The following is a 27,907-nucleotide window of genomic DNA, read 5'->3' on the forward strand; positions in this document are numbered from 1 at the left end:
CCAAAGTCCCAGAAAGAAAATGACAAAATCCAAAAGCTCAAGGTCAAAAGCTTGGTAGCTCAGCTGACAGCTCAGTAGGAAAAGGCCTGCTAGCTCACCCAATAGCCCAGGAAGAAAAAGCCAATAAGCTAAAAAACAAAAAACCCAAAGAGCTGAAAAGCTCAAGAGCTAAAAAGATTTCTCCATGCTGTCTTAAGTATCCTTCAACTCAATGCCCTTCCCTACTACTTAATCCCTGTCAACTGGTTTCTTGCTCCTCCTCTTGACCTAGGCTTATATTTATTAACTCCTATGTACAGACAGTTGTAGGATTAAAGGTGTGTGTTAGGTCAGGGACACACCATCATCTCCTGTTTACAATAAACACAAAGTTCTTGCATAAAGGTGTGTGTTGGGGGCTGAACCATACTATACAAGATACAGATTTTTACAGTTCACAACCTTGGGGTTCACAATGAGATAAAATATCCTCCAACAGGAGATAAGTTACTTTCCTACATTGTCTCCTGACTTCCACATGCCCACAGCACCATGGGACACAGCACCCCCACATATATACACAAATACATGTAAAAACTAGTATCGTTTTGCCATTGGCATACAACAAATCTCATATTCATCTACCTGAGAAGGAAGCCCCAGGTAATTGTCAATAATTTGATAGCTTTTAAATGAGATCTTGGCTCTTGGCAATTGAAAGGTTGGATGGATCTGTGCTCTACGTGGTAAATCTTGTGGTAGAGGTAATTGTATCAGCTACTTTTCTTGTTGGTATGAAAAAATTAAAAACAAGGGATGGATTTTTGTCTCGGTTTGATGGACAGTCCTACCATGGCAGGCAAAGCATGCAGCAGGAATGTGAGGCAGCTGCTTCATGTCTGCCATCTGGAAGCAGAGTGATGAATGCTGGTACTCTCCTTTTATTCACTCATACTGTGGTGCCGCCCACATTTAAGATGGATCTTTCCACCTCATTTAACCTAATTTAGAAACTCCCTTACAGAGATGCCCAAAGACTTTTCTCCCAGCGACATGACCAGATTAGCCATCACAATAATACTGTCGTTATGGCAATACACTTTGAATTGTTTTTAGATTTATCAGTCTGTAATGGAAGGGCTGTCTGTACTCTTGCACAAATAGATAACTTTGCTTCTCAAAAGGTTATAGAGTAGGGCTTGGTTTTGTTTGGGAACAATTAATGGGGACTGTTCCCTGTAGAGCATGTTATGGGAAGCTCTGGTTATTTTCCAAAAATTTGCAAGTCCTCAGGTCCTAGAAGAGAAATGTTGTAGACCTGACCCTATGGCTCACATCTCACAGAAACTAATAAGGTGATAGTGGAATGATCCAAGTGAGTACTTGTGATCAGCTTTATAAGAGAATATGCAAAAAGGAGGAAGAGTTTTCTAGCTTCATGCCAAGGACCTAATTTTAAACTGTTTTTAGCTAAATGGCACTGAACTGAAACAAACCTACCTCAACCACTCCAGTTCTACTTAGAAGTTACATCGAATGATGAGAAGGACAAAAATAAGATTTTTTTTTTGGCATATTGAATTAGGGATTTCAGAATGAGGCTATGGTATCTAGTTTTTACCAATGTACCAGAAACCCCTGCCCTGATGGTATTTGAAGGAACATGTTTTTAGGGAAAGAAGATAAATCAGAGGTCCTCAGTGTTATCCTTAGACAAGCAGTTTCAGTATGACCTGGAAGCTTGTTAAGGAACATAACATAGGTCCCACCCTTCACCTACTTAATCAGAAACTGGTGATGGGGCCTAGAGCAGATTTTAGTTGTCTCGAGATGATTCTCAGACACACAGAAGTCTGACAGTCACTGGGACAGAACAGCGAGATGGTTTGGGTTAATGGTTCTTGTCAGTTAACTTGAATGGTGGAGAGAGCTAACTCCCCAAATCTCCTTATGTCAGCATTCATGTTCACCCCCCCCCCACACACACACACTGAGTCACTGGGACAGGGACTGTCTTGCTTTTCTCTTGCCATGACAAAACACCATGACCCAGACAAAATATTTTAAAAAGTTTACTTTTGGGCTCATGGTTCCAGAGAATTAAAGTCCATAACCACCATGGCAGGAAGCATGACAGCAGACCAGAATGCATGACACTGGAGCAGTAGCTGGGAGCTTACATTTCATCCACAAGCATAAGGTACAGAGAGAGGGGGAGGTGGAGGGGGGGAAGAGGGAGAGAGGGATGGAGGACAGAGAGATTGAGAACAGCATGGGATTTTGAAACTTCAAAGCCCAAATCTAGTGACATGCCCTCTCTGACAAGGCCTCACTTTTTAATCCTCTCCAAACAGTTCCACCAACTGGGAACCAAGTTATTCAAACATTTGATCCTATGGGGTTGTTTCTCATTCGAGGATTTAAGGCTCTAACTTAAGATTTATTACAAGGACTAAAGATTCTAACTTAGGGTTTACAAGACTGAAACAAAAAGGAAGGTTTGGGAGTTGGAGAGGATCATAAAATATCAATAGAAAAGAAAAAGAAAAAAAATCCATAGAAGCCACTATAAATGAGGTAATCAATAGTCGACTCTACAGAAAGTTGTATTTGGATATCTGTACTATCTGACAGAGTGTAACCTGGACAAACCTGTTAACCTGTATGAATCTGTATATATGCCTTATATGAAAAGGATAACAGACTACTGGTTTTATATATATACTGACTAATCCTGTTATTAACTACTAGTTGGGTGCAGGGCTTTGCTGGAGTATGACTCAGAAAGAGGATCTTTTATGCAGTGAGGAGGTCAGAAAATGCCCAGAGTTTTGGAACCAGGCCCCTTGATTTCTAATGTCTGATGAAATGAGAAAACAATACACTTAAGCATTGCATGAGTTTTGAAATGTCATAAGGAAATGAATAAGATGAAGCCAATGCAGCATGGAAGTGCACATGTCACACTATTAATAAATCTTGCAGCCCCTTATGGTTTCATCTTTGCACAGAGATGATTAATCCAGGGCATAATGGCATATACCTGTTACCCTAGTGCTCCAGAGGCAGGGGCATCAACACAGCCCAAAAGGAAAATGTTAGCTTTGCAGGAGACTCCATTCATAAGTTATTGCACCCTTGCCATTACAAACCTCCTCCTTCAGTCCAAAATTCTGCTCCAGACTCTTTGCAGTAAATCACACAAATTTCTTCTAGTATTCTCAACTGTGTTGTTTAACCTCTCAGTTTAAGACAGCCCAGCCAGCTACTCCTTCACTCCCTCAATTGCAGCTCACTCTTCCACAGCCAAGTGAAGAAACAGTCAGGGAGGGAAGGGATTAGCAAAAAGCCTTACTTTAATAAAGATTGTCCTGGACACATCAAAGCTTCCTTTGGATCAATGCAAGTGATTTCTTTCCTCCTATATTAAAATTCACACTCTGAAATAGTGTTGCTATCCTGTTTTCTTGATTGTATGCTAGTAACACTGGTAATGCTTTTATACTAATGCAATACAGTGTTGCAAGTTGTATGTCAAAGACTACTGGAGTGTTGAGGACGGAAAAATTTATGTTCGCCATAGAGTACGGTGCACTTCAAGTACTGTGTCCCAAGAGGTGCACATTGAAGGTGTGTAAATTCATGGCTTATTCAGTAAGAAATGTCTTCCAGGATGGAAAATGCAATGAAGAGTGGCAAAACCAAATAAAACCCAACCAACCACCACCACCACCAAAAACAAAAACTTGAAAACACCAACAGACTTAAGTCTTTTAACAAAGGGTTTTAAAGCTTGCTAAGAAAATTGTAGTGAATGGTGGAGGCAAAGACAAGAGAATCTTACTATGTATTAACCTGTCTTCCAGTGCAGTGAAAGATCACTTTCCCCCTCCCCTTTATGACCTCTTTTCCTCTGGCATGGATGTTAGCCTAAGCATAAAAAGACAGAGCTTCTCCTGTGGCCACTGTTTGTGAGGCTACACCAGAAGCATTTCAGTGGCATCGGAGTAGAGGCACGTGCAAAGGTTTTCTCTGGCTCTTCCTGGAAAATGACAGTGGGTGTTTTGTTCATCCAAGCTATTGTACTTTCAGCCTTAGCTGGTGTCCCCATAAAATGTCCTGTTTCTAATTTTTGGCCTCTTGTGTTCCTTGAGTCATCCAGAGGCTCACAAACAGGTTGTAAAGTTGCTTAAATAATGGAAAACAGGCATTCATTAACTATAGGCTATCGCACAGTAAAATAATTTAAAGGTTCAGTTATAACTGATGAGCCAGGACTTAAAAAGTCCTCATTAACCTAGTGAAGAATTCACGCTACTTGTGCATAGGCTTCGGAATTTACCCTGCCCGTTAGCTGAGTTTATTGAGCTGGAAGACGCTAGTTATGATCCAGAACATGCGAACTACAGGTTTTTTCCAAATCGAAAACGCAACTGCACCGGGAGTAGCCGGAACTAACGCCCAGCGGCTTCTACTTCCGGGTGCAGGGACGTAGGCGGCGAGAGTGTTCCGACGGAGCGATTACTTTTGACTTGCGGAGGCCTATCAGTCGAGGGCCGGGCCCGCAGAGCCGGTGCTGAGTCTACAGCGTCACCTGAGAAGGCTCCGGGGGCCGCGCTGGGGCCGCTGCGGAAACGGCTAAGCCGGCCGCAGCTTCAGCCATGGTTGCCCCCGCGGTGTTGCGTGCCCTCCGGAAGAACAAGACCCTTCGCTACGGAGTCCCCATGTTGGTGAGTGGACTGTCGCACTAGTGGGGCGGGGCCTCCGGGAGGGGCGGGGCCTCCTGGCGTGACTGACGTCTGAGTGCTGCCTTTAGGGGTCCAGTGGCAGGGGCTTGTGCTTGGAGGCGGCTGCGAGAGATGAGAGCTTTTAGGTTCTTTCCTAGTATACACTCAAAAGTGTTTCTCGGGTTCCCGTCTCTCCTTTCCCTTCACGAACGTGTGTGTTGTTACTATCCCCGTTTTACAGTGAGCTTTCCTGGGGCTAAAGTTAGAGATTGGCAGAAGACCAGTCAGCCCGAGCCCCAATAATTATGATCATTTGTTGTTTGATCATTGACAAGTTGATTTGCTTCAGCACACGCCGATATCTTAAGAACAGCTTTTAAAAACACACATTTATGTTTTGGTGTGGCTATTAGCACACGTGAAGTCCCTGGCATTTGTAGTACTAAAATAAAGAGGTTGACTTTAGAAATGTAATTGGGTTTTTAGTTTTTGATGTGTCCTGATTTTGTTTTCATCTTTAGGAAACTCTGCAGTCTGCTTTAAGAGTTTTAGGATAAGCATTCGTTTCTATAAAATGACAGCAATTTCTGTGGAGGAGGAATGTGTGAAATTTGTTTTCTCCAATTTCCTCTGCCATTCAGAAACACTCATTTTAGCCACTGACTTGCACCCGTCTGTCACTATGGGAGCCAATTTGATTTTCTTCCCTTTCAGAATCGTAAAAGTCATGATGTTTATTGAAAGAAAAAAAAAAATCTAACGGTGAGGAGAGTTACTTTCCTGCTCTATTTTCAGAGCTAATCAGCAAGAAGGAGACTCCTTCACAGATATTTCTTTCGCAGTTTTTAAATGGTCAGATTGTGCTATGAAGGGAGGCTCTGGAGTCCTGTCTAGGCAAAACTCTTACGCCTAATTTGTTTCCCCATGCCGTTTCCTGAGGAAAGAGCGTGTCCTATGGTGATCTGAGGGAACCTCTTTTTGAGTTCTGAAGCTTTCCCGTTCTGTTTTTATCACACTGTAGTCAGCTGTGCTCTGGAACAACACTGAGGAAGCCTCCAGTCACATGAGAACTTCTTTAGATGAAATTATTCATTATGACCTTTTACCTCATGGTGTTTAGTTAACCATTCATTTCTGTTTGGTACACACACACACACACCCCTCGTGTTTACATAAAATAGCATTCTTTTTATATAAAAATTATATATATTAAGAATTTCATAGATAAGTACTGTATTTACATCATTCCCATCCCTCCTTTTCTCCCTTCGACTTCTCCTGTGATTCCCTTTTCTCTCTCAGATTCTTTTGTTGTTGTTGTTTTGTTTTGGTTTTTCAAGACACAGTTTCTCTATGTAGCCCTGCCTGTCCTGGATTCACTTTATAGTTCAGACTGGCCTTGAACTCACAGAGATCCACCTGCGTCTGCCTCCCAAGTGCTGGGATTAAAGATGTGTGCTGTCACACCACTTCTTTAATTATTATTTTACATATTAAATGTATACATAACATAATTACATATTATATGTATATATGAAGGTGGCCTGATGCATCCATTTTCTATCAGTCTTATGTAATCACAAATAAAAAAAAAGGTAGCCAGGAATAGTTCATAAGTATAATTGTTAAATATAAACTTTTCATTGTGACAGCTTTTTATCTACAAGTCAAAGGGGCATAATGAAGGGCCCTAAAACTTGAGAAGAGGATCAGTCTCTAGATTGCAAGAGAGGAAGCAGCAGAAGAGAAATTCTTAGAGAGAAGAAAAGCATCGAGGTGAAGACGGAGCAGGTTTTCTAGTTGAGCTACTGATCAAGTAACACAGGACTGTAAATCTAGTGCTGTTTTTTTTTTTTTATGATTTTTTGTTTTGCTTTTTACCCCCTACCAGTGTGTATCTGTGTGTGTATGTGTGTGTATGTGTGTGAGTGTGTATATGTGAGTGTGTGTATGTGAGTGAATGTGTATGTGTGTGTGTCTGCATGTGTGTGTGTGTAGGTGTATGTGTACATGTGCATAGGTGTGTAGGTTTGTGGGTTTCGTTGTTTTTTGAGTTCATTTAGTTTTGTTTTTCATTTTTCAGAAGTTTCAAAGTTACAACAGTGAAGTTGGTTGCTTTTATGAACTTCAGATTTTAAAATTTATGCTTCATGTTTTTATACTTCTATACTTAATTATTTAATCAGTGATATAGAGATCAAGCTTCCCCCCCCCCCCCCCAATGGCTAAGCTTTTGCATCTCTGATGTGGGAATTATAGCCGTGTGGGACTCAGGCAAAGTAGCAGTGGCAGTTTGGAAGCTCTTTTTAAGGGTTTCTGCATACTGAGAAATGTGGCATGAGCTGCAAGACTCCTTTATCACTTGATAAGAAAATAAAAGAGAATGTTTTCCAATGTCCAATTTTGTAAAATTATGAAACTGAAAGAAATTCTGCACAGACAAGACCAGAGTTTTATTTTCACATTTATCCTATGTAGTTTTAGTATTAAAAGGAAATCTTGAAGGGTGAGAAAAGTAGTTCCCTGAGTAAGACTATTGGCTGCTCTTTCAGAGGACAAGAGTTTTTCCAAGACCCATATTGGGCTGCTTGTAACTCTAGCTCTAGGGTATCAGATGCACTCTTATGACATCCCATGTACCCGCACGTACATAGACATACACACACACGTGCACACACACACACACATGCATGTATACACAAATGCTAAAATAAATATTAAAAAAGGAAAAACTTTAAGCAAAACAAATTTTACCAATTCTGTGTGAGCAAAGAAGGCTCATGAAGTCAGGCAGTGGTGGCACATGCCTTTAATCCCAGCATTCAGGGAGGCAGAGGCAGGCGGATCACTGTGAGTTTGAGGCCAGCCTGGTCTACAAATAGAATACAGGACAGCCAAGGCTATACAGAGAAACCCTGTCTTGAAAAACCAAAACCAAAACAAAAAAAAAAAAACAAGGCTCCTGAATTGAGCAGCACTCAGAACCAAAGAGATTCGGAGAGTTCTGTCCTGCTACATTGGCAGTGAGATTTTATAGACAAAAAAACTACAAAAGTAACTTAATTGGCTAGAGTTAGACATTTGCATTTTTTGACTTGGTCTAATCAGTTAGTTGACCAATGGCATTCCTGTTTGTTTACCTTCTAAGGTTACAAAATCTCTAAAGGAACTTAAGTACTGAGACCGCTTCACTCCAAACTCTACTTAACATTAGTCTATCATTTAGTTGGGTGTGCTTTTATTTCCTCTTGAGTTTGGAAGCAGGAGACTCAGAAGTTTAAGGTGATCCTCAGGCACAGAGCAAGTTTAAGGCCATCTTGGCTAAGGAGACACTGTGCCTTAGTTGCTGTTCTGTGGCTGTGAAGAGACACCGTGACCATGACAACTCTTATAAAGCAAAACATTTAATTGGGGCTGGCTTACAGTTTCTGGGGTTTAATCCATTGTCTTCACGGTGGGAAGCATGGCAGCAAGCAGGCAGACATGCTGCTGGAAAAAGAACCAAGAGTTCTACATCTGGATCTGCAGGCAGCAGGAAGAGAGAGCCACCTGGCTTGGGCTTCTGACACCCCAAAGACCGCCCCCAGTGACATACTTCCTCCAGCAAGTCCACACCTACCCCAACAAGACCATACCTCCAAATCCTTTTAAGTGTGCTACTTCCTGATGACTAAGCATTCAAATATATGAGCCTTTGGGGGCCATTCTTATTCAAATCACCATGCCCTGTCTCAAAAAACAGCAAACAAGGAAAGTCAAATACATCTCTGGTATTGATTTAGAACATTCAGTAATGATCTGTATAATTTATCCAGGATAATATAGTGTCCTCACTGAGGTTTCACTTGCTTGTCAGTTGTCCAAAAACAAATAAACAAACAAACAAACAAACCCATAAGCTTTAAATGACATGTAATACAATATATTATCATTGTAGTTTATTATTAGTTATTGTTGATAATCTTTTTATGCCTGTTTTGAAAATTAAACTTTGTTATATGTATAGGAAAAACCATAATGAATTCAATATGTGCCCATAGGGTTCAATATATGTCCAGGTTTCAGGTGTCACTGGAATGCCTTTGAAAGTAACTCCCAACACATCTACTTTTAAAAGATAAGTAATAATTTTCTAGGAAAAATATTCTGTAGGTTGTTTATAGTCTTCATTGTTTAACTGAATGTAGCCAAGTGGAGTCTGCCCTTCTATTTTGTATAGCTATTCCCTTCCTTTGTTTCAGTTGCTGGTTGTTGGAGGTTCTTTTGGTCTTCGTGAATTTTCACAAATCCGATATGATGCTGTGAAGATTAAGGTAAGAGCTGTAATTGGTGTTTGACTTGTGTCTGAATGTATGTGTTTCAGTTTAGGAGAAGTACATGCTCGGTTCACTTAGATTTATTAATCTGACTTGTCTTGCAAACCCAATAGGTAGTCTTTGCACCCCCTCTTGTTTAAAATATCACTAATGAGTCCAGGAAAGTGAATTTAAAGCATTTGGTAACAGTTTTCTGCATTCACTAGGGAATTTGTAATATTGTTGTAATAGTTCCCCCAAATATTCTCAGATGTATTTGTTTCTTATATTTTTAAGAAACTAAAGAACATGGATCAATAATTTTACTTCATTTTATTTTTCTAATTATAAAATGTAATGCCGGTGATTTTGTAAATACACTGCCATTTCTCTTTAGTAACTGATACTAAAGTAAAGTATTTTTATTATAAATAAAGATACCTATCTTTCTATAGTATCTGCATTGTTGTATGAGTATACTAGGTCTTCTGTTTTACAGGTGTGGAAACAAAGGCCCAGAAAACTGTACTGTCTATAGCTATATAGTTATGTGGCTATTCCTGGGCAGAGCTAGTATTCTCACCCTCTGTAATTACACTTTCACTGTGAAATTTATGCAATGTGTTACACAAGAACTCTGGTTCATTAATTGAGAAGGGTGTTGTAATTTGGGGAGAGGGAGCACATACCTGATATTTGGAGGCTTTTCTAAATAATAATACGCAATGTACCATCATATATAGATACAAATGTCATTCACTGTGATAATGGACCCTCTGTTGCTACATTAAACCAAGTAATATGAGCAAGCATGCAGTTTAAATGCATGCATTTGTGACTAGGACAGTCTCTGACTTGCCTGTTTATTGTGCTTCCTAACAAGATAGTAGTAGCTTAATATTTAATGTAAATATTGGGATTCTATTTTCAAGATCAGATAATAAAAGTAATAATCATAATAGCAGTGCTTATATGATCCACACATCACTGGAAAAGAAAGCCAAATAATCCTGTTACTTGACAGATGATGAAGGGCACACACAGCTAGATTAGGGAGTTAAATAACCAAAACAGCATACTGCACAGTATTCAAAAAGAAATTGCAGTTGGGTGTAGTGTATTAGACACAGGGATGAGAACACATATGAAGATTGACTCCCACATATACAGGATGAGATAGGCAAGTACTTACAAATCAGTCCTAAATTGGTTCATTTTAAGACGCCAGTACTTAACCTCAAATAGTAAATCTTAAGCTAGCTTGTGCATACCACACTAACTTATTATACTATTTTTTTTTGCCTGATCTACAAAACTTATTAAAATTCTATTTTTCTAATTCATGAGGTAGAACCAAAATATAATCTAGTGGTGAGCAAAAGGGGAAGTTCTAACACTAGATATATTGTTGCCCTCAAGAACACAGTTGGTCTTGCACAGTCTTATCAAGGGTCATCCTTTCTGTTATACACAGGGATAGCTTGACCTGGGGGTGGAGTTCAGTGGTAGAGCACTTTCCTAACACAGAGAAAGCACTGGGTTTGACTTCTAGCAGAATGAAAGAAAGATTAATGTTAAATCATGGAAGCAAGAAGTGTTTTTCTTAACTCTTAGGTACGCTAATGTGGAGAAAAAAAATGGAGTTTTAAATTGTCATTTGAATTCTTTGAGGACTTTAAGCAAAACCATGGAACACATAAAACAAAAGGTTGATGTTTTGTAAAATGCTTTCTTCCTCAGTTTTCTTTCTGCTCCCTCCGTGGCACTTTAAGATCCATAGAGTGTATTATTGATCTATGTCTAAGCTCAGGGGCTGCAAGAGTTTTAGTGTGTACTGTGAAACTGTGCTTAACTGCATGCAGCAGTTAAGAGTGATGGCGTGCGCTATGCATAAGCTCATGGGCTGTAAGAACTACAGAGTGGACTTTAACCTGTGTAAGTTTGTGGCCCGAATGAGCTGCAGACTACCCTGCTAATGTATCCCTAACGCTTTTTGTCTATATATCCATCCCTAGAGTCTCTCTGCTCTTTTCTCTTTTAATCACTAAATCTGTTTTTTGTTATGTAGGATTTCTCACTAAACCTGTCCATTAACTTTGTGATTTGATACACATTTTTCACTTCTAAACTGTTCACTTAATTCTCATATTATGTTTTTCAATAATCTAGAGAAATTTTTCCATAATGTCATATTTTATCCATTTTTCTTTCAGTGACTTAAACACTTTGTGAATTATAATTACTTAAAATTTCCATCTCCTATAAGGATATAATTATTAATTTTTTCTTCATTTTGACTATACCATTTTATCTTTGAATGCCTTATAATTATTTTCAGTTAAATATTATTGTTTATAGGTAACTGTAAAGGTTCTAGGTAATATTGTTTTTCCTTCAAAAACAGTTTATCATTTTTTTTCTAGGCAAGTAGAGTGGGGTCTAGTCCCTTTAATACTTGAGTGTGATCTGGGTCCTGGTTTGGTTGAAGTTCAAGTTGGCATTAGCACATCCCTGGTTCTTCCTTATTCTTCAGATCTGACCCTGTATGACTTTCAGTTAGTACACTAGGAAACTCATTTCTACTTTTTAGAGATTTCCAGCTTAGCTAGATACTCTTGTCTTATGGAGTTTAGAATTTAGGAATTTAGTAATTACTAATTTAGTAATTGTTTTGAGAGATAAATTTCTGTCATGTATCATTTGCTTTCTGCTTTTGTCTTTATAGCTCTGTGTGATAATTTCTCTAACCTCCAGGAGTGGCATCTACCTTGTTTCCAGCCTTGGTTCCTCTTCTTTTAAAATTACCATATAAATTGTACAAAGTAATAGGCTTCATTATGACATTTTCATACATGTATGTAATGTGCTTTGATAATATTCACTCCCATATTACCTTTTCTTATGCCCCCTTTCCCCTTCCCCTTTTCCAATGTACATTTCCAATAATCCTTTTCCTTTCTCTCTTTATTTTTTTCCATAAGTTTCCTAGAAGAGAGGAAGCATGTGCTAGCCGGCTGTAACATTAATCCTTGGTGATGAGGCCATACTCTTTTTCAGGTTTGGCAAGTGGAGCAAAGGGGGAAAATTGGTTTCAACTCCAATTCTCAGCTCTTGGAAACCTTCTTTCTATAGTGAGATTTTTTTTTTTCCTGTTGATCCCTAAACTGAAGACTTAATTGAGTTTTTTGTTAATTTTGTTTATTTATTTGTTTGTTTTATAAATTATTTTGACTTCTTTGAACATTTTAATCTGACTTGCTCAATAGCACTGATACCATTCTGGAACCCCAGGCACACAAATGTTGGGATTTTTGGATCTATTTGTCACAAAATACCCCTTTTTGATTTGTCTCATTTGTCTCTATCCATACATCATTGTAATGGAATTCTGGGATTATATCCCTGCCTTACTACTTTTTCATAGACTCTGTTAAGTCACTCATACTCAGGTATTTCATTTACTTTGTCTTGTTTGTTTCACCAGTTACATTCTTCTTTGTCACTTACAGGTAATAAGCACAAGTTTCAAAGTGTCCCTGTGGAACCCCAAATTTTCCATAGCTAATTCTTTATTTGGTCTGTTGAGGGGATTCTTTTGTTTTTCAAGTGCATTATATAGTAGCATTTTAAATATATCTGTGCAACAAAATTTACATTGGTGGTGAATAAGGTTGCCTCTGGAGGCAGAGGGCCAATGCTTAACACTAACATGTGTATCTTTCACAAGTTATTCAAGCTCCTGTGCCTTGCTTCCCTTACATGTAATAATGAAGATGAAATTCATGTTCATCATACAGGTTTTGTGAGCATTAAACAATATATGCATATACAAATGCCTGGCACACAACAGATGCTCAGGGTATAAAGTATACTGCATGCTTTATATACTGAGTATACTTTCTCAGTGTATACACTATATACACTGTATCAGTGGCTGGAATTGTGTATTAATTATCACTATGCATTAATTACCACAGTGGATAGTAGAGATTTTGGCGTATGCTTAAATTGGCTGAATTATCTTAGCCATCTTTCCCATGACTTTGTTTGTTTGTTTGCTTGAGACAGAGTGTCACTGTGTCCCTGGCTGGCCTGGGATTCACTATGTAGAACAGGCTGATCCTCCTGTTTCTGCCTCCTCAGTGCTGAGACTAAAGGCATTCACCATCAGACTCAGCTCTCCTATGACTTTTAAATGTAGAAAGTGGACAAATATTCAAGTGAAAATGGAAAAGAATTAATTAATATATGCTTTTTTCCCCCCTTCCTTTCTACAGATTGATCCTGAATTGGAGAAAAAGTTGAAAGTGAACAAAATAACTTTAGAGTCAGAGTATGAGGTATAGTATGTTGATATTCTATGTTTTGTAAGAGTCTTACTAGTCATGATTGGTTCTGTTTCTCAAGATAAATTAGTGAAGAAAAAATTAATTTGAATGTGTGGTATTTTGGTAAATTATCTGAAATCTGGAACCAGAAGTGATCGAGATTAAAGAGTTTTTCATTTAGACTTCAGCAGTGGAGCACTCCATATCTGAGCTGTTACAAAATATGTGAGCTTTTTGTTGTTTCATTTGTTTGTTTCGTTTTATAAAGGGGAATCTGGGGACAAGCTCTATCGTTTCCTGTGTCCGGTAGCTTGATAGGCCTCGTAATTTAATTACACTCCTCCAGACTACACACATATACACCAGAAGGTGTTGCCAGAGGTTTGGCTTTAAATTTGGTGCTGTGAATCAAAAGTAAGTTTTATTCTTGAGCAACAGTAGCCTTTCAATGTCTTATCTGGATGTCAGGGTAGCAAGAGAATACTGAGGAGAGGTCTATGCTTGACTGGGTCAGTGTCCAGTTTCTGATGAATTTCTCTACTATGTCCTATGCTCCTCATTCAGTCCTACGGCATTGGGGGTTAGATTGTGAGACTTGGGTCTTGCCTAGCATATGTGCACAGTCTGGCATTCAGCCAGCTGCATGTTTTGCATATTTTCTACAAGGAGTTCTTCCTGTAAATGGCTCCCAAAGACACACATTTATATGACTTTGTCTTGTCAACCTCACATCTTAAGAATTATTGTAAATATTTATCAGCATATATACTTTAATATATCTGAATAACAGTCATTACTCAATTAATACCTTTTGCCAGGAATGTTATCACATGTTTGTTATCCTAGAACCTGGGGAGTCCAAGGCACTAGGATTGCTGCTTAGGCTACTGTGAATTTAGTGCTAGCCCGGGTTATGTAGACTGTGTTTAAAAAACAAACAAACAAAACAAACAAACAGGCCCTTTAAGTCCTTTAGATAAGTGGTTCTCAACCCTTGGGTTGTGACCCCTTTAAGAACATGAGAAATGTCGGATATTTACATTACAATTCATAACAGTAGCAAAGTTACAGTTATGAAGTATCAACAAAAATAATTTTATGGTAGAGGGTCACCACAACATGAACTGTATTAAAGGATTGCAGTGTTAGGAAGGTTGAGAAACATTGCTTTTCATCATTTCGTAACTATTGTATTCATTTTTAAACTCTGTTTATTTGGAGTTCCTAGGTAGAAGAGAGAAAGTTAGTGGGGAGAGGGAGCGAAGAGCCCTTTACCTCTCTCGGCTTGTTTAGGGTCAGAGGGTTCTTTTGGGGCTATACCAATTCTCTGTCAACAGTGAATGCAGCAAGCAGTCTCCTCCAAGCTGCCACGTTGAAATGTTTTTCTGTATTTATCTCCAAGCCGCTTGTCCTCTGGACTCTCTAAAAAGCCACACTTTCTCTTTCTGGGCCCTCCTATTTATATCCACAGAGCCCTAGACCACACTCCTCTCCCTGCCACACAAAACAGGTTGTTACCAGCTGTCAAAGACCGCGACTATGCCTGACACAAGACAGTTATCAACCGTGGACAAACTGAAGCCCAAACTAAACTCCCACACTTGTAATTAAAACAAAAACATATTTCTATAACATAACTGAGTTTTAAAAGACAGCAAAACTTTCATTACACATAACCATACTTGAAAATACTTATGCTAAATTAATAACATTTTGCATACTCGTATATATTTACTACTTGCTCCTGACTTCAAGAAAACCACTTTTACTTAGTGCTTTCTTGCCATTTGGTTGAAACCATGGGGTGTGTGCTTGAGGAAGTAAGCACTGTGTGTGCAGCGGTGCTGTGGAGGTTTATCTGGAGTACATTTTCTGTGTAGTTCTTTTAGGAATCATAAAAGTTAAGAGCAGAATATACAGCATTTTGTCTCACCTTCTAGTGATCACTTGTAAGAGAGATGATGCCAAGGTGGCCTGTGCTACATGGTAAAGACTGCATAGCTAGTCAGTAAAAGAGTGAGTACCTCGTATCTAAGTGTCAAAGGAAACATACACCACTTTCTCCATGTCTGGATATAACCTATTGATCTCATAGCCTTTTTTCTCCCCTCCTTAGTTATTTCAGAACAGAGGCAAGTATATAAAAGTGACCATTGGAGAGAATAAAGGACCTTTTCTGTCCATCCATTTTCTCCTGTCTCCTTCCTGTGCTTGTGACGGCTGAGACTAAGTGAGGCTAGGATGCTTTATAGTGTAGTTGAATAGTTCTGCTTACAGACGAATACTTTCCTAAGGTTCACTGTGGAGAATGACTTCATTCTGAAGCCCAGTGTCGCTCACTTCTCAGGTGCAGGACAAGTCAGTTTGGTTGCCATCTTCTTTGTGAAGACACCAGGGTCTGCACCTTAGTTCTTTTTTCCACTGGGACCCACACCAGCCTTTCAGCTATCGCTAGGCTAGAGCAGCTTCACATGGACCCTGGTTTTCCAGGCTCTTCCTTTTTTAGTGCTCTCAGAAAGAGTGTAGATTCCCCCTTTCACTAAGAGCTTATTATTATGGGCAAAGATAGATGTGATGTCTCTAAAGCAAACAAGTATCGTTCTAACCCCAAGAAGTCCTTGAGCTTGGCTTGGAGGTGGTCTGTTTGCTGAACTGTCCTGGAGCCTTTTGGGTTTTCCTTTACTTGCTCAGTACTTAGTGATGCCTCAGGCAAAGCCACTGGGCTTTTGAACTAATGTGTTGGACTTTGTGGTTTTATAGAAAATAAAGGACTCTACTTTTGAAGACTGGAAGAATATTCGAGGTCCGAGGCCTTGGGAAGATCCCGAACTCCTCCAAGGACGAAACCCAGAAACTCTTAAGTCTAAGGCAACTTGACTGTGCTTACTTCTTTCCAATAAAATGTTTTCAACTGGACCTGTAGGAAGAAGCAGAAAGAAGATTCCAGACCTGTGCAAACCTGGTTGTGATGGCAGAATTTTTTTTTATTAAAAAGTCAAATATGCCTGTATGTTTTTCTGTCTACTTGCAAGTGAAAGTAGCAGTGTTGAAAACACACACACAGACCCCTACCTATCTGTAAAAATGTGACTACTGCTACCATAATGTGCCATACATTCTTCTTTCCTATAACTCACTCATACTGATTTTTCTACCAGCAGCTGAAACATTCTGCTACTTCATTATAGTTTCTGATGAAAATCATAGGCTTGGATCCAAATTTTCACAATAAAATAGTGACTATGTTAAGCCTATAAATAAGAGTACCCGTCTCAGAGTCCCAGATCCACGTGGCGGCTGCACCATTCTCCCAGGGCCCAAGTCTGCTAGACGCCATACTAGCTCCGCAGGATCGCGATCACTGATGCTGCAGCAAGACCTCATAACCTGGCAGTGACAGCAGCACGGAGCTGGTGGAGCACATCAAAGAAGCAGGGCCAAACCAGAGAGCAGAGAGCCTGGATACCCTGATCTCTGCCAAGTGACCTGCCTGTAAATGAGTGCACCCTTGAGAATCTGCAGATCCCCAGATCCTGGGTCCTTCTAAAACAGAAGCCAGGCATCGAACCCCCTCCCACCCATATACCCACTTTGGGAAACAGAGGGGCACTTGGGACATTGAAGTTCCTGCTGTGTGGGTCTAATTGAGGAGTTAAGGCAGTTAATGCCAGAAATTGCGCTGCAATCATCACTAGCGCCTGGACATATACAGTGCAGAGCCTCTCCCACACACTGAAGGGTTCAACATTAGCCATCACTCTTTCCCTTGAGATACACGTCCACGCACACCTCCACACACACACACACACTTGCATTTGCCCCGTCTGCGCCTGCATACTTTTCTCCCACAGGGACAGCTAGTCCTCAGCACACGCTAAGGACACAGGACCTCTCTCAGCTTGCTGAAGAACTCTCCAGATGCCAGAGAGAGACAGTACCAGTCTGATCTGCAGAATCCAAAAACAAACAGGGAAGGTTTCAGATAAGCCAATGGACAGGGGTAGGCGAAAGAACACTTCCAACATAAATCAGGACATCATGACTTCACCAGGAAACCTCAAAATTGATGGATACTCCAATTCATCAGAAGCACAGGAAAATGACCTTAAAGCCATGCTTACCCAATTATTTGAGGCTTATAATGAGGAAATGAACAAATCTTTCAACGAGTTGGCCAGTCAATTGGAGGTAAAGAAAGGAGAAATAGACAAAAGCCTTAAAGAAACACAGGCAAACATAGCCAAACAAATAGAGGCACAAGTAGAGATAAAATTAGTGGCATATAAAAAGGAAATGAACAAGGAAATAGAGACCATCGTAGAGAGGCAGGAATCCAAATTCAAACAGATGAAAGAAATGGTGCAAGGCATGAAAACAGAATTAGAATCAATAAAGAAAACACAAAATGAGAAAACCCTTGAGCTGGAGAACTTGGAGAAAAGATCAGGAACCACAAAAGTAAGCATCACCAACAGAATACAAGAGATGGAAGAGAGAATCTCTGGAGCTGAAGACACACTTGCAGAAATTGATACTTCTCTCAAAGAAAAAGTAAAATCAGAAAAGTTCCAATCACAAAATATCTAAGAAATCAAGGACGCTATCAAAAGACAAAATCTAAGAATAATAGGAATTGATGAAAAAGAAGACTCCAGGCTCCAAGGTCCAGAAAATATTTTCAAGAAAATCATAGAAGAAAATTTTCCCAACTAAAGAAAGAGATGTCCATAAATATACAAGAGGCCTACAGAACTCCAAATAGACTAGACCAGAAAAGAAACACATCACGTCACATCATAATCAAAACACTAAATCTACAGAACAAAGAAAAGATATTAAAAGCAGCCAGGGAAAAAGGCCAAATAACATATGAAGGTAGACCTATCAGAATCACACCGGACTTCTCATCAGAAACTATGAAAGCCAGAAGGGCCTGGACAAGTATCATGGAGACTCTAAGAGATCACAAATGTCAACCCAGACTACTATACCCTGCAAAGCTTTCAATCAACATAGATAGAGAAAACAAAATAGTCCATGACAAAACTAAATTTATGCAATATCTACACAGCAAACCAACCCTACAGAAGATACTAGAAGGAAAACTCCAATCCAACGAAAACAACTTCACCCAAGAAAACAGGGCATACAGATAAAATCCCAACAAAAATGAAAAGAAAACAAGCAATGAAACAGGGTAAGATCACCGACACCATTACAAAAGGAACTAACATGCATTGGTCACTACTATCTATCAATATCAATGGATTCAACTCACCAATAAAAAGACACAGGCTAACAGAATGGTTGCAGAAACAGGATCCAACATTCTGTTGCATCTGAGAAACACACCTATGCAACAAAGATAAACACCACCTCAGAGTAAAGGGCTGGAAAAATGTTTTTCAAATAAATGGTTCCAGAAAACAAGCTGGAGTAGCCATCCTAATATCTAATAAAATAGACTTTCATCCAAAGTTAATCAAAAAAGATAAGGAGGGCCACTATATTCTTATCAAAAGAAAAATCCCACCAAGAGGACATCACAATCTTGAATATCTATGCCCCAAATACAAGAGCACCTACATTTGTAAATGAAACATTATTAAAGCTTAAGTCATACATTGATCCTAATACCTTAATAGTGGGAGACTTCAACACCCCACTCTCATCAAGGGACAGATCAACTAGACAGACACCAAATAGGGAAATAAAAGAACTCACAGAATCTCTAAATCAAATGAACCTAATAGACGTCTACAGATCTTTTCATCCAAACTCAAAAGAGTACACCTTCTTTTCAGCACCTCATGGAACCTTCTCCAAAATAGACCATATAGTGGGTCACAAAGCAAGCCTCAACAGATACAAAAGGATTGAAATAATCCCTTGTATACTATCTGACCACCATGGACTAAAGCTGGACATCAACAACAGCAGAAACAACAAAAAGCCGACACGCACATGGAAACTGAACAACTTACTACTCAATGACAGCTGGGTCAAGGAAGAAATAAAGAAAGAAATTAAAGACTTCCTAGAATTCAATGAAAATGAAGGCACAACACGCCCAAATTTATGGGACACATTGAAAGCAGTGCTCAGAGGAAAATTTATAGCACTAAGTGCCTGCAAGAAGAAATTCGTAACATCACATACAAACAACTTAATGGCCCAACTGAAAACCCTAGGAAAAAAAAAGAAGCAGATACACCCAAGAGGAGCAGACGGCTGGAAATAATCAAACTCAGGGCTGAAATCAATCAATTAGAAACAAATAAAACTATCCAAAGAATCAATGAAACAAAAAGCTGGTTCTTTGAGAAAATCAACAAGATAGACAAACCCTTAGCCAAACTAACTAAAAAGCAGAGAGAAACTATCCAAATCAGCAAAATCAGAAATGAAAATGGGGACATAACTACAGACACTGTGGAAATCCAAACAATTATTAGGTCATACTACAAAAACCTATATGGCACAAAATTTGAAAATCTAAATGAAATGGATAATTTTCTTGAAAGATTCCATCTACCAAAATTGAGCCAATATCAGGTAGAAAGACTGAATAGCCCTATATCTCCCAAGGAAATTGAAGCAGTCATTAACAGTCTCCCCTCCAAAAAAGCCCTGGACCAGATGGCTTCAGCGCAGAATTCTACAAGACCTTCAAAGAAGTGCTAACACCAATTCTCCTCAAACTATTCCACAAAATAGAAACAGAAGGAACACTACCAAACTCATTCTATGAAGCCACAGTCACCTTGATACCTAAACCACACAAAGATCCAACAAAAAAAGAGAACTTCAGACCTATCTCTCTTATGAACATTGATGCAAAAATACTCAATAAAATACTTGCAAACCGAATCCAAGAACACATCAAAGATATCACCCACTATGACCAAGTAGGCTTCATCCCAGGCATGCAAGGGTGGTTCAACATACAGAAATCCATCAATGTAATCAACCACATAAACAAAATGAAGGAGAAAAAGCACATGATTATCTCCTTAGATGCCGAAAAAGCATTTGACAAAGTCCAACACCTATTCATGTTTAAAGTCTTGGACAGATCAGGGATACAATGCACATACCTAAAGATAGTAAAGGCAATATACAGCAAGCCTATAGCCAACATCAAACTCAATGGAGAGAAACTTGAATCAATCCCACTGAAATCAGGGACAAGACAAGGCTGCCCACTGTCTCCATATCTCTTCAACATAGTACTTGAAGTCCTAGCCAGAGCAATAAGACAACTAAAGGAGATCAAGGGGATACATATTGGAAAGGAAGAGGTCAAAGTGTCACTATTTGCAGATGATATGATAGTATACATGGGCCACCCCAAAAATTCAACCAGAGAACTCCTTCAGCTGATAAACACCTTCAGCAAAGTGGCAGGATACAAAATCAACTCAAAAAAATCAGAAGCCCTCCTGTACACCAAAGACAAAAAGGTTGAGAAAGAAATTAGGGAAACAACACCCTTAACAATAGCCACTAATAACATAAAGTACCTTGGTGTGACTCTAACCAAGCAAGTGAAAGACCTGTTTGATAAAAACTTCAAATCTCTGAAGAAATCAAAGAAGATCTCAGAAGATGGAAAGATCTCCCGTGCTCACGGATTGGTAGGATTAACATAGTGAAATGGCCATCCTGCCAAAAGCAATCTACAGATTCAATGCAATTCCCATCAAAATACCAACTCAATTCTTTACAGATCTTGAAGAAAAGATTCTCAGCTTCATATGGAGAAACAAAAAACCCAGAATCTCCAAAACGATCCTGTACAACAACAGATCATCTGGAGGTATCTCCATCCCCGATATCAAGCTGTACTACAGGGCAACAGTAATAAAAACTGCATGATATTGGCATAGAAACAGAAAGGAGGATCAATGGAACCACATAGAAGACCCAGAAATAAACCCACACACCTATGAATTCTCGGTATTTGACAAAGAAGCCAAATCCATTCAATGGATAAAAGACAGTATATTCAACAAATGGTGCTGGTCCAACTGGATGTCTACATGCAGAAAAATGAAAATAGATCCATATTTATCACCCTGCACAAAACTAAAGTCAAAATGGATCAAGGACCTCAACATAAAACCAGATACTCTAAATCAGTTGGAAAAAAAGTGGAGAACAGCCTAGAACTCATTGGCACAGGAGACAACTTCCTGAACAGAACACCAACAGCACAGGCTCTAAGACCAACAATCAATAAATGGGACCTCATGAAACTGAAAAGCTTCTGTAAAGCAAAAGACACAGTCATCAAAACAAAACGACTGCCTACAGATTGGGAAAGAATCTTCACTAACCCTTTATCTGACAGAGGGCTAATATCCAGTATATATAAAGAACTAAAGAAGCAGAAAAGCAACAAACCAAGTAATCCCATTAAAAAATGGGGAACGGAGCTAAACAGAGAATTCTCGAAAGAGGAACATCAAATGGCAGAGAAACACTTAAAGAAATTCTCAACCTCATTAGCCATTAGGGAAATGCAAATCAAAACGACCCTGAGATTTCACCTTACACCCATCAGAATGGCCAAGATGAAAAACTCAAGTGACAACACATGCTGGAGAGGTTGTGGTGAAAGGGGAACCCTCCTCCATTGCTGGTGGGAATGTAAACTAGTACAACCACTTTGGAAGTCAATCTGGTGCTTTCTCAGACAATTAGGAGTAGTGCTACCTCAAGACCCAGCTATACCACTCCTAGGTATATACCCAAAATTTGCTCAAGTACGCAACAAGGACATTTGTTCAACCATGTTTGTAGCAGCTTTATTTGTAATAGCTAGAACTTGGAAACAACCCAGATGTCCATCAACAGAGGAATGGATACAGAAATTGTGGTATTTTTACACAATGGAATACTACTCAGCAATCAAAAAGGAGGAAATCATAAAATTTACAGGCAAATGGTGGGATCTAGAAAAGATCATTCTGAGTGAAGTATCCCAGAAGGAGAAAGACAAACTTATATAGACCTACAAGATATGATAAACATAATGAAATCTACACACCTAAAGAAGATAATCAAGAAAGTGGACATGGGTGAAGATGATCAATCCTCATTTAGAAAGACAAATGGGATGTGCATTGAATGTATGACAGGAGTCTACCGCAAAAGGCATCTGAAAGACTCTACCTAGCAGTGTTTCAAAGCAGACACTAAGACTCAAAACCAAACCTTGGCAGAGTGCAGAGAATCATATGAAAGAAGGGGAGTTAATATGATATGGAAAGGATAGAAGCTCTACAAGTACCAAATATATCCGGGCACAGGGTCTTTTCTGAGACTGACACTCAACCAAGGACCATCTATGGATATAACATAGAACTTCTGCTCAGATGTGGCTCATGGTAGCTCAGTAACCAAGTAGTTTTCCAAAGTAAGGTGAACAAGGACTATTTCTAACAGGATCTCAAGGGCAGGCTCTTTGACCCCCCCCCCCCCCAGGGGAGGAACAGTCCTGTTAGGCCACAGAGGAGGACTTTGCAGCCAGCCTTGAAGATACCTGATAAAACAGGGTCAAATGAAGGAAGTCCTCCCCTATCATTGGACTTGGAAAGGGGCAGGGAGGAGACCAGGGAGGGAGTTGGGGAGGGAGAGGGAATGAGGGAGTGGGATACAGCTGGGACACAGAGTTAACAAATTGTAACTAAAAAGAAAAATAAAAATTAAAAAAGCCTATAAATAAGCAATCATAATCTAGTAACAGTCTTTTCTTTTGTTCCTAATACTTCATAAATCAGCCTCTGAAGCTATTGAACCTATTAAGGAAATGATATAATTTACATGGTTCATATGTCGTGCATGATGGTAAGATGTGACATGTCTATTAGGATTATCAGATGCCTGTGCTATGCATAGTCTGGGAGTTGGTTCTGGTTTGTTTGTTAGATTTGCTGTAGTCTCATCCCTAAGCAAAATGATGTGAAGGTAGAGTTGTGTTTTTAAAACAAACAGCTCCTTTTCTCTGTTTACTCCTGCTTGGGCAGGCTCAGTCCTCTACCCTGTGTAATATTAATGCTGAATTCTTAACTACATGAATCTTTAGCTGAACTATTCCTGCTATAACTATTACAAAGGATTAAAAAATTAAAAAAAAAAACCCACACACTTTTCCCTCAATCAAAATTTCTGTTCATTTCAACAGGTTAATTTTAGTAATCTTAGAATGTTACTTAATGGAAAATGGCAAACTAATTTCAGTTACCTTTCTCTGGCTGTGATAAAACAGTGTGACCAAAAGCAACTTGAAAAAGAAAGGGTTTATTTTCCTTACACGTCCAGGCAATGGTCCATCACTGAGGGAAGTCAGGGCAGGAACTGATTCAGAGGCCACGGAGGAACATGCATTTCTCGTTTGCTCCCCATTGCTTACTCGGCTTCCTTTCTTATCCACCTCAGGACTGCTCAGGGGTAGCACCATCCACAATGGGCTAGGTTCTCCCATGTCAGTCATCATTCAGGAAAAATTAACTTCAGACTTGCCTACAGGTCAATCATATAGAGACATTTTCTTGATTATGATTCTTTCCATATGATCCTCGTTTGTGCGTAGTTGACATGAAAGCCAACCATAATAATCTGCCTCTTGTCAACTTGACACACTAATATGGCATGTATTAAGCCATAACATTTCTTGTTCCCATGATGTCATGCTTCTATTTATTTGACAGTGCAAACCATCCCAACCTTTGAAAGTCCCACCGTCAGTAAAAGTCTCAACACTTTAAATGTTCAGTATCTTTAAAACATCTAGTCTCTTTCAAATTTCAAAGGCTATTTAAAATTCCAAAGTTTCTCTAAAATAACAAAACTCTTTCTAACTACGGGCTCCGGTAAGATGAAACAAGGACAAAACTAAAGACAAAAAGTTAAATACTTTTTTAACCTAAGAGGGAAGAACACAGTCACACATGCACAATTACAAATAAAATCAAAACCCAGATTCAACAGTGTAGAAAGTTTGATGCTTGACATCTGAGGCCCGTTCATGATCCTTCGGGCTCTAGAGGGTTTGGATAGCTCGCTTTACTTCTTGGGAACTGGCAGCTGCAAGCACATGCAGTTTGGCTCATAGTCTGAACCCTGCTCTGCAGTTGCTGTGCTTGGCAGCTGTCTTTTGGTAACACTATCTCTAAAATGCTGGTGTCTGCTGTTATAGCTGTGCTGTGCTTTCATCGGTAGTTTCTCCTGGTATCTCTTTAAGGACTCTGACCCTGATACCTGGTACAAAGCCTCAACTTCTCTCCCTGACCTCTTCAGACCTGGGCCTTCTACTGCAGCTGAAGCTCTACCTTCACCAATGGCCTCTCCATGCATCCCTTCAGGGACTCCTGCCCTGCCAAAAAATGCCAAGCCTCAGCTATACTCCATGACCCCTTCATGACTTCAAAACCAGTATTACCTGAGTGACTGTTACACTACCAAGTTCGGTTGCCAGCATGAGATGAAACCTCCACTCCTGGGCTTCTGTGTCCTGATTGAAAGGAAACACTTTCCAGAAGAGTCTGCCTTGGGTGAGGTCCCCCCAATCTCTCTCTTTTTTGTCTCTCTCTCTCCATGTTTGTACTGATTATTTGGGAATTTCACCTAATGCACCCCAATCACACACTTCCCATTCCTCCCAGGTATGCCACCCACCACTTTTTTTTAAGCCTATGCCCCCCCCCAACAAAAATAAAAGAAGAAAGAAGAGGAAAAAAACCCCTACAAGTCCAGTTTGTGTTGCCCATATACTCACTGGAGGATGGTCAAACTCCCAGTGGACAGATCCTTAAAGAAAATGGAGTCCTTCCTTATCCTATCCCCTGCCAGAAGCCATCTGTTTTAGAGAGCGACACTTCATCATCCATATCAAAATGTTAAAGAGTTCTCTTTGACTGCTTCCTGCCTAATCTGTTACTTTTGGGAGGTGGTGGTGGGATGAGGATTGATGGAGGAGGAGGTTGTCACAGGATCCTTCTATGACTCTCAACTGTGAGTCTGCAGTCATTCATACCACTTAAAAAGTAACTTCCTTGCCCTTTACAGTCAGCTGGAGCATGGATCACGGACTTCATATAGCTTCTGGTGACATGAAGGGCCATGGATATCTACATGGTTCCCACTGGCAGTACAGACCAGACATTGACAGAGCCCTCTGCTGCAGCATAGGCCATAGACACCATTGTGGTCCTTGGTGGCAGCACAGGCCACAGACAGCAACATGGACTCTTGTGGCTACATGACCCTCGGACATCAACATGGCTTCAGGTGGCATCATAGACCGTGGACATTGGTCTAGCCCTTGGTGGTAACAGAGGCCATGGAGATCAACACAGGCCCTGGCTGTAAAATGACCCATAGGCATTAACATAGCAGGATAGGCCACTCACATCAACATGGTCCCTGGCGGCTGCACAGTCTATGGGTGTCAACATCAACATGGATTTAGGCAGCAGCACAGACCAGGCGATGTTGGTCTCCTAACTGCAGTTCATTATTCATCAGCTGTTCCTTCAAAGCAAAGGTTTCTGGTCTCTGTTTAATTAGAATTGATTCTTTAGCCCCAGCTGACCAGATCCAGAATCTTAATTCAAAATATCAAATGACCCTAATAGTCTTTGAGTAACTCTCAAACTTCCTTGTGAAACTTCACAAGCCAAGCCTCTACTATCTGAGTTTCTCTCAACACTCTTACTCTCCAGGCTCCCATTGAACATCCCACTGAGCTTTTAACACTCAAAATATTTTTGAGCCCAAAGTCTCAAAGTCTTTCCACAGTCCTCCCAAATATTGTCAGATTTGTTACAAAAATACCCCGCTACTGCTACTAATGTCTGTCTTTTTTATTGCTGTGATAAAACACCACAACCCAAAACAACTAGACGAGGAAAGGGTTTATTTAAGTTACCCTTCCAGGCAACAGCCATCACTGAGGGAAGTCAAGGCAGGAACTGATATGGAGGCCACATATCAGGGAAGTTCTGCTTACTAGCTTGCTGACTCAGTAAGAAACTATCAAGAGAGAGAACATAGACAAAGGCTTTCAACATTTTTGTATGAGTTCACACAGGTGTTAGTGGTAGTTTGAAAATTGTGTTGCAGTTTGCAGTTTCTGTCTTAACTAAGCACTCAAATAATTGAGACTACTGTATTTATTTGATAAGCTTTATGGCACATGAACTGAGCAGTATTAATCTTTTGTTTTGTTTTGTTTTCAAGACAGGGTTTCTCTGTGTAGTCCTTGGATGTCCTGGACTCACTTTGTAGACCAGGCTGGCCTCAAGCTTACAGAAATCCACCTGCATCTGCCTCCCTGAGTGCTGGGATTACAGGTGTGTGCCACTGGCCTGGCTAGTATTAATCTATCTTAACTCTCTGAGCTGATCTGCCCCCTCTCCCCACCCAGGGTAAATCTCTGAGATATTTGCTTTTATGGCTTTCTCTGCTACAGCTGCTCCTCCTGATGGCTCCTGGACTTCTCCTCAGGGATCAATTCCCACTTCTCTTTCTCTCCATCTCCCCTGGCTGACAGGAAGTCCAGCCCTATTCTCTCCCTTGCTCAGTCATTGGCAAGTTTCTTCACTGACATATCAGGGAACAATTGGGGAGCAAGGTTTAGACAGGAGATTCTCAGAACAAGGATATGGGGCCCGCAGAAATCAACATTTGAATCTTTACACACTACACAATAACATTATGCCTATCCAGAGGTATATGGACACACACAAATATGCACACACACAGACACACACAGACACACACAGACACACACAGACACACACACAGTAAAAAAGGAAGCTATAGAAGTTTTTGAAATAGAAAATATTTGTTAAAACAACTTATGAAAACAGAAAGAAATTATGGATCTAAAAAGCATGAGGACCACAATGAATTTTTTTCTAGAGACAACACTTGCCAGTATTGCTCTACCTACTCTTTACTGCAACATTGATTTCTAAGGTGTATATGTATGGAAAATCTTTTCATTGTATTTTTTTCAAGATGCTGGCATGGAATACATCAATTAAAGACATTGATACATTTTTCCTTTGAGAGCACATGGGACTATTTCTATTTATGATGCAGTCATTGGTTGTGTTCTATATTGTCTTTGGAGCTCTGTGTCCTAAAAATAGTCTCAACACAAAACACCAATATAAAACTTAGCAGGATTTCATAGGGAAGAGACTAGGACAATTTACACAGCAGTACAATATCTACTCAAGAAATGCTCTTACCAAATTTCCCCATAACATCATTCTGCTCTGGACCACTTGTGACATCCTGTTCTCATCTCCATTGAGACTTAGTAGGATTCTTGATGGGTCTTATCTTTTCTGCTTCTGGATCTTTATTTGCTCATAACCAGCACTCTCTCAGATCTCCCCTTTGATAATGAATATCAAAGTTCATTAGTACATAGACTCACTCAGCTTTTTCTTTGGCTCCTACATACTAGCATAACCGTAGCACAGATCTTCTGAAAACAAGCTTGTTTCTACTTTATACCACACTGAGGAAAATGCTATTCTACATACTGAATTCAAATGGG

The 27,907-nt window shown here is 39.8% G+C and overlaps 1 protein-coding gene across 2 annotated transcripts; it reads left to right on the forward strand.

Moving 5' to 3' along the window:
- The first annotated feature begins 4,469 nt into the window (after window positions 1–4,469).
- LOC129666216 (cytochrome c oxidase assembly protein COX16 homolog, mitochondrial) lies at window positions 4,470–27,379 on the forward strand. 2 transcript variants are annotated; one of them, XM_055593287.1, is made up of 4 exons: window positions 4,470–4,709; window positions 8,948–9,019; window positions 13,279–13,341; window positions 24,578–27,379. In XM_055593287.1, the coding sequence occupies exons 1-4, from the start codon at window positions 4,641–4,643 to the stop codon at window positions 24,755–24,757; spliced, it is 384 nt and encodes a 127-aa protein (XP_055449262.1). In that variant the 5' UTR covers window positions 4,470–4,640; the 3' UTR covers window positions 24,758–27,379. The 2 variants fall into 2 exon arrangements, with proteins under 2 accessions (XP_055449262.1, XP_055449263.1); XM_055593288.1 differs by lacking the exon at window positions 24,578–27,379 and adding an exon at window positions 16,090–16,339.
- Window positions 27,380–27,907: the final 528 nt, after the last annotated feature.

Source organism: Psammomys obesus, unplaced genomic scaffold, assembly GCF_907164565.1.
Source record: "Psammomys obesus unplaced genomic scaffold, mPsaObe1.curated_primary_1811, whole genome shotgun sequence".
NCBI classification, from domain to species: domain Eukaryota; kingdom Metazoa; phylum Chordata; class Mammalia; order Rodentia; family Muridae; genus Psammomys; species Psammomys obesus.